The sequence below is a fragment of the Rhincodon typus genome, chromosome 10 (assembly GCF_021869965.1).
Source record: "Rhincodon typus isolate 14 chromosome 10, sRhiTyp1.1, whole genome shotgun sequence".
Taxonomy (NCBI): Eukaryota; Metazoa; Chordata; class Chondrichthyes; order Orectolobiformes; family Rhincodontidae; genus Rhincodon; species Rhincodon typus.
In genome coordinates, this window is record NC_063341.1 from 2,115,925 (window position 1) to 2,123,716 (window position 7,792).

At 42.1% G+C, this 7,792-nt stretch overlaps 1 protein-coding gene across 2 annotated transcripts in view; it reads right to left on the reverse strand.

Annotated features, from left to right (window-relative positions):
• Positions 1 to 343: 343 nt before the first annotated feature.
• The window catches only part of LOC109915497 (glutamine synthetase, mitochondrial), a 16,117-nt gene continuing 8,668 nt past the window's right edge, over positions 344 to 7,792 (reverse strand). For both annotated transcript variants that reach the window (XM_020515129.2, XM_048601813.1), the window contains 4 exons: positions 6,965 to 7,111; positions 6,264 to 6,391; positions 2,979 to 3,178; positions 344 to 2,035 (listed from right to left, as the gene is read on the reverse strand). In XM_020515129.2, coding sequence (XP_020370718.1) covers positions 1,714 to 2,035; positions 2,979 to 3,178; positions 6,264 to 6,391; positions 6,965 to 7,111 — 797 coding nt within the window. In that variant the 3' untranslated portion in view covers positions 344 to 1,713. The remainder of the gene's footprint in view (positions 2,036 to 2,978; positions 3,179 to 6,263; positions 6,392 to 6,964; positions 7,112 to 7,792) is intronic.

Here is a 7,792-nt window from a genome sequence, read left to right on the forward strand (position 1 = left end):
TTGTCCACTCAGCAAACACTCTTTCACACTTTGCGCTGATCCACACAGACAGAACTTGGTCTAGAGCTGGTGAGCTGTTTTTTTTTTTTTAAAAAGCCTTTCATGATTCGCCTACTGTCTGAGCAATGGTGATTTAGTGAATGCTACAGTCAGACTGGCTTATGGGTTGAGACTTATTGAGAAAAGCAGATGGAGACAAGTTGTTTGAAAAGAAAGTCAGTACTGAAGTGAACCTGTGGAATTGAGTCTTTAAAATATGAGTCCAGGCATCATTCAGACATACAACAAAGCACACATGCCACACATACACTAAAGACCAAAAGAGCGTGTGCATACACACATGAAAGCAACAAGATTAAAAACCACTTTACTCAATTTTAGCAAATGACATTTCAAAATACAAGACAGAGTAAGACAGCAATTTTAAAAGGTTCTATTTGTTTTGCGGAGTTAAAAAAAGAAATCTACAGCAATGTCAAAACCTGAAACAAATCTGCACCATCAAAATACGGTAAAAAAATACAACAATGCTTACAGCATGCTTCAGAAACTGTTGCACAAAAATGCAGCTCTGGAAGGGGCTGACAGTTAGTTAAATGTACCTAGGTAGGAACTACAGAAATATAAAACTTCAAAATTTTTTACAACTGAAATTTTCTTGTAAAGCCTTAAGATTTTGTTTAAGAAAAAGTTCAAGTCAACAGTAACTTACTTCAGGAAGGATCAATCACATTGTGTTTTGAAGATAACACCCTGCTCTCTCCCAAAAAACTAGAACGCACACACACAATCAGATAGTGTCATACAATTCAGATATATAGTTAAAATTCGCTTTTGTAAAACTTCTAATTCATTAGCTGAATGCTTTTGATCTTTTAGGGCATGCATCTAAAAATGGGGTTTTGTCATTAAGATAATGTACAATATACAAAGGTATCAACATTGAGATACCCTTGGACCCTATAACAATGACAAGACCACTGCAAAATTAACTGGCCAAACCAGACCAAGTGAAAATTACTTGCACAAGGAACATTAGTTACAAAGTGTCTTCAAGATCATAAGGAGGTCTAATTATCATTTTGAAAAAAGTGTGTTCTCAACACAACGTAATAAATTACACAGGACTAGTCAAAAATCCCAACAAGAGGTCTCAAAAATCCTGCTTCCAGTGCTAGACCAGCCATTTTTACAGAACCAATCTTCAGCAACCGAGGACTATCTCAAAAGAATGCAAGCAACCATTAAATGCAAGTGAAACTGTGTAGCTTAGAGTTAGTAATATTTGTGGATCTGTACAGATCCAAAGTGTTAGCAACTGAGAATGTGTCACCTGACCATAAAATATTAATGCTGAGTTTTAATAAAAAAAACAAAAGGCCTGCTTTAACGTCAATGTTGACTGTATTAAATTACAGGTTACTGTCTGTCTGAAGTTGACCAGTCAACTTGGAGAGTTATTAACGTCAACTGTTCTAAATAAGAGAACAGTCTGTAGTCCTATCCCAAGTATCGCTCCTCACTTTTCAGATTAAAAACAGAAGAAATTATGTGCAGAAATACAATACAAACTCAGACACTACCATCGCTCCCGCACCCTCTTCAGCACCTGTACAGTGTAGGAGTAGAGACCTTAAAGTCCCATGTTTCCAGAAAAAAAACAAAAAACAAAAAACTGATACAAATGCTAGGTCCATTAGTGCATTAGCGGGTTTAGTTTTTGTTATACTCGACTGGCTTGTCCCCAGTCTCGGCCAATAGACACGTGCGGACTAGTGCTTCTGTGACCGCGTAAGGGTCACAATTGGCAGAGGGACGGCGGTCTTCAAAGTACCCTTTCTTGTCCTGGCCGACTGATCGGGGAATTCGGATACTGGCCCCTCGGTTTGCCACACCGGCCGAGAACTCATTGATATTAGAGGTTTCGTGGTGGCCCGTCAAGCGGCGAGCGTTGTCCAAGCCTCCCTTGGGGTCATAGGCACGGATGTGATATTGATGTCTCTTGCCCAGTCTTTCGATGGACTCTTCAATAAATCTGAAGAGAAAACAACTTTGTTACTTTGTGCTGAACTGGTGTCCATTCTTACCCCTTATTGCTGGCAAATGAGGAATAGCCTATTCTAAACAATATCCGTTACTCTCTCAGTCATGTCCCATTTGCTCTGTCAGAAAATAGAGCCAGTAAGTCAGAATCACAGCATGGAAACAGACCCTTCAGCCCAACTTGTCCATGCCGACCAAGTTTCCCCAAGCTAAACTAGTTCCACTTGTCTATATTTGACCTACATCCCTCTAAAACATTTCCTATTCATGTACCTGTCCAAACGCCTAAAACGTTGTAACTGTTACCTGCATCCAGCATTTCTTCTGGCAGTTCATTCCACATATGCACCACACTGAGAACGTTGCCCCTCAGGTCCCTTAAATCTTTTTTCCTTTCACCTTAAAGATATGCCCTCTGGTTTTGGACTTCCTTGGAAGAGGACTTTTGCTATTCACCTTATCTATGCCCCTCATGATTTTAAAAGCCTCAAAAAAAAAAGTCACGCCTCAACCTCCTAGCCTCCAGTGAAATAAGTCCCAGCCTATCCAACTTCTCCTTATAACTCAAATCCTCCAGTCCTACAACATCCCAGTAAATAGTTTCTGCAACCCTCTCCAATTTAATAACATCCTTCCTAAAAGCAGAGCAAGCAGAACTGAACACAATATTCCAAGAGTGGCCTCACCGACATTTGTATACAAAACGTTCCCAACTCCTACACTCTGGTCTGAGCAATGACAGCAAGCGTGCTACATGTCTCCTTAATTTACTAATGCGATAGCCCACATTCCATGCAAATAGTTCCTCAAATGCTGTCTTTCCACTCATAAGAAAGCACTCACTCCCAAATCTATTAGCAGAGATGGACCAATGGAGCCAGATGCCTTCTCAAAAATGTTTCAAGAAGAGGGCAAACTTAATATTTGATACTCACTTCAACCCACCCTCGTTTCGCATGGATTTGGTGCTAAAATTGGTGTGGCACCCTGCACCGTTCCAGTTGCCTGGAATGGGCTTGGGGTCAAAGCTGGCAATGATACCAAAATCCTCGCACACCCTGTGCAGAATAAACCTCGAAATCCACAGGTGGTCTCCCATCTTGATGCCTTCACATGGTCCAATTTGATACTCCCACTGCAGAAAAAAGGTGAAAAATAAAAACAGCAATTAGCTCAAAAACAAAACAGGGGCTTCATACAGTGCTCTCTGCACAACCTAAAATCAGAGCTGAAAGAAGCCAACACTGCAGAAGACGACCCAATGTGTGACAGATTTGCACAATCCAGTATGCACTGGCTACACATTAAACCTAAAGTTAGCTGCTCAGATCCATTATGACAGGGAGAGTCTTTTGTTCACTCCCTTTTGAGGATGCAAAATCTGAGTGGTAGCAGGAAGAAACTGCAAGAAAGATCAATGATAATAGAATGGCACCAAGCAAATAGCTCAAAGCCATGGGGACCATGGTGGACTGAATGGTCTCCATCTCCACTTGTAGCTATTCTGATAAGCTTACTATCAATGGGCTGCCCAATAAATAATGCTAAAGTGGCTAGAATTCCCAATAGCTGACTTTAAATTCATTCATGAGGGCATCATCAGCTAGACCAGAATTTACTGCCCATCCCTAATTGCCCAGTGGGCAATTAAGAGTCAACCACATTGCTATGGGTCTGGAGTCACATGTAGGCCAGACCAGGTAAAGATGGCAGTTTCCTTCCCTAAAGGACATTGGTGAACCAGCTGGGATTTCAACCCCCACTCCGCCAAGAATCAACTTCGGTTTCATGGTCATTCTGGAATTAGGAGTTTCACACTTTTTATTGTATTCAAATTCCACCATCTACCATGGCAGAATTCGAACTTGGGCTCCTGAGAACATTTCCTGGGTCTCTGGAATAACAGCCCCGTGATAATACCATTAGACCACCACTTCCCACATGCCAGTGCTTAGTGTCCAATCATGGAGTCAAAACCTGGGTGCCTTTAGGTCTACCACAACAGGACAGGAGGCCATTCTGTCCCTTGAACCTCTTCTGCCATTCAACTGTAATCTCCATGAGCCTCCAACAAAATGGGGCGGGGGGGGGGGGGGGGGGAGGAGTGGAAAGAGGGAAGGAAATAGTTTCAAGGCAGACATTACAGACATCAAAAGCAATTCCCAACTGTGAAATCAGCAGCTCCCACAAACTTATTCTTAAGAATGAGGCAGACAACTAAAAGACGATCAAGGATCCCACTGACATCAGTAAACATTATGAACTGACTCCATCAAAAACTGCCCTCAGTATGCCCCAGCACTGAGACACTGCATGCAGAATCATAGTCTGTATATAGTGTGGAAGCAGGCCTTTTGGTCCATCAAGTCTCCACTGACCTTCCAAACAGCATCCCACCTACGTGTCCCATTGAGGTCAATTTGAGATTGTCAACCATAGCTGACACTCCATGGCAAAAACTGAGTGCACTTTTTTGCCCGATAAACCAAATGTCAAGATCTTAGTCACATTCCACATCCTTTGGCATGGTTCATTTTTCACATTCAAAAATGAATTGCCATCAATTCTGAAGCAGTTAAAGCTTTCAAATCCTGTTTGTCCCTCTCCCTCATTCTTGGCCACATATCCCTAACTTCATCTCCTCGAAGTATTGATCCCAATTCACTTGGGAATGTTGTCGTAGTATCAGGATCCACCAATGCTTGCAGACAGTAGAATCCAAATGCAAGCTACTCATTGTGTGAAGGATTTCCTCAGGCTACCTTGCTTTTGTTTGATCTTCAATCTGATCTTGCTGGTGGTCAAACCTGTCAGCATTACAAACAGTCTTCCTCACTGTCTTTTAGAGGGAGGTGATGGACTGTTAATCCAAAAGACTGAGGTAATGTCCTGTGGACCCAGGTTTGAATCCTGCCATAGCAGATGGTGGAATTTGAACCTAATAAAAACATGGAATTAAGAGTATAACAATGACCATTAATCCATTGTTGATTGTTGGAAAAACCCATCTGGTTCACCAATGTTTTTAGGGAAGGAAACTACCATCCTTATCTGGTCTGGCCTACATGTGACTCCAGACCCACAGCAATGTGGTTGACTCTGAACTGCCCTCTGGACAGTTAGGGATAGGTAAAAAATGCTGGCCTAGTCAGTGATACCCATGTCCCCTGATTTGAAAAAACATTCATGATTTTAAACACCTTCATCAAAGCTCCCCCAGCCTATATAACTGTGAAATGCAAATAAACAGTTGTGAAGACAGAACAGTTTTGGGACATGGATGACTAGCATCTTTTTACAGATAAGTGACACCCGGAACTTCAGACAATTCTGCAGTTGGGACCAAAGCCGGGATCTTTATACCTGGTACTCTCTGCTATCAACTAGATGGAGTTGGCTGTATTACAAACTCAGCTGACCATGTATGATGTGACAGAAAACTTGTCCACACAGTGAGTAGTCTGGAAGGCACTGTCTGGGAATGGGGTGGAGACAGATTCAACTGTGGCATTTGAGGGGGCATTGGACAGTTTTGGCTAGTAATGGTGTGCAGGAATGGGGTTGGGAATGGCAGGAGATTGGCACTTGACAACAGAACTGGACTTGACAATAGAGCTCATCCAGGCACTTGGGCCAAATAGCCTATTTCTGTACCATAATAATTCTGATTCAAAGATCTTGGGAGGGAAGAATAAAACTTGCACCAGCCTGGTTTTGCTCTTTAAAGAAATCACACCACTTGGATTACAATTCTTCTGCAATGTACAGCCTCATGATTTCATGTTGAATTTCTCTATCCACCCATTCCACTGACGCGGTTCTCTTCAACACTGACCATCTTCCTCCCATACAGCCATGCGCCACATCTCCAAATTAAAAAATGAAGTTCTATCCTTTAGCTCTCCCCCCTCTCACTCAATCCCCAAGTCATTAACTCGTACCAATGGGACTCATTTTACATTCTGTGCTGGTCAAAGTGACAGTCATTTTCTGCTGGTTGGCTATTTCTACTGTCCACACCAATGTTGAACTGATTCTGCAAAGGATAGGAATGTTTGCAAACCCTCACACCAGCTCAGTGGTTTATCACTCAGAATTTGCAAGCTGTACTTCAATTAAGGCTTATGCCAGAATTCCAACCCACAACCACCTTTGTGGTTATTTGTTATCGCTCTTCAACCTTGTAAAACAACATTAAGCAACCACCAGTCCCCTCTCACCTGAGATGCCATTACTTCAGCATTGGTACCAGAGATATGAATTCCAGCATAAAGGCAGGCTCGGTAATGAGCCTCCACAATATCTCGGCCGTAAGCTTTGTCTGCGCCAACTCCACAGTAATAGGGTCCTAGAAAGTAACATGATCCCACTTACTGAGCACACCAGTAAAGTAGCAAGAGGTAAATAAGCAATTGTCCATTGAGACCATCCCACACACTGCAATGCATAACCTCTAACTTCAGCAGTATTGCTGAAAATAAATATCAAAAACTTTTTGACACTCACTAGGTCAGGAAATACCCATTTTAAAAAAGGGAAAACCAACATATATACTGTTGGAGAGAAGTGGCAAGTGGATTCTGATTGGTAGAGGCAGTGCCATGGAGAAGACACCAGTTAATGATGATTGACAATTAACTGCAAGGGTTAATGTTTGATTTTAAAATCAGGCAGGTTCACAGATTTGTCAAAGCTCTGCTTGGAGAGCCAAGCCAAGAAAATAAGCTCACTTATTTTGTGCCACCTTTCAAGTTACCATTTATTCTCTTGGGCTCTCCTCACTGATCTTTGCTTCCTTCCAAATTTGAAAGTACACTCAATAGCCTAAAACATCCCAGTGGTTGCAGTTCTTTTAAAAATCTCACTGCCAAAAGCAACATCCTTACTCCAGATCCAAGGGAAGTGGAAAAAAATAGCATACCTTGTGGTCCAGGAAAGCCATTGGAGGGCCATCCAAAGGGATGTCCGTCTGTTCCTAATAAAGTGTACTCTTGCTCCATTCCGAACCACGGATCCTCATTTGCAACCATGGTCATTATTTTCTGGCATGAGTTTCGCAGATTAGTCTCTGCAGAGACAAAGAGGTGTGTAATCTCACTGTCATCCATCAGCTTCACATCTACAAGCAACTAGTAATTCTACAGACGCATATTTCAATCAGCATAAAGAAAAATCGCCTCAACTGTCTCATTTAATGCAGACAGAACTCAATTCTATGGATCTGATATATTCCACACTTTAACAGTTCAGAAACAACAGACATGCCAAATATGATGAAACAAAGCCCTTCAATTACTCCTGTTAGATATCCTTTTTGACTATTGCAATGCAGCATTTTGGACACGGTAATATGAACTCTGCATATTGAGCACCCATTACCAAGGGACTAACCTCCAGCTCACCCAAAGACAACACCAAAGGGGCCAGCTCTTTGAAAGCTGCAATATTCTTTGGGGAGTTACTTGGGATAAATGTGGGTATGTATCAACAGCACGAGGAAAGTGGCCTTGTGCTCACAATTTGACTAAGCTAGATTGGCATGGCTCGAAGGAATTTGAATAATTAGGTGAGAACAATCTGGGGTATGGAGGAAGGCTACATTGAGACTTGAGCTGACTTATTCCGCAAAGCAACTGAAGAACAAGGGATAGTAGGAACTGCAGATGCTGGAGAATCTGAGATAACAAGGTGTACAGCTGGATGAACACAGCAGGCTGAGCAGGAAGGCTGAAGTTTCAGCCTTCCTGCT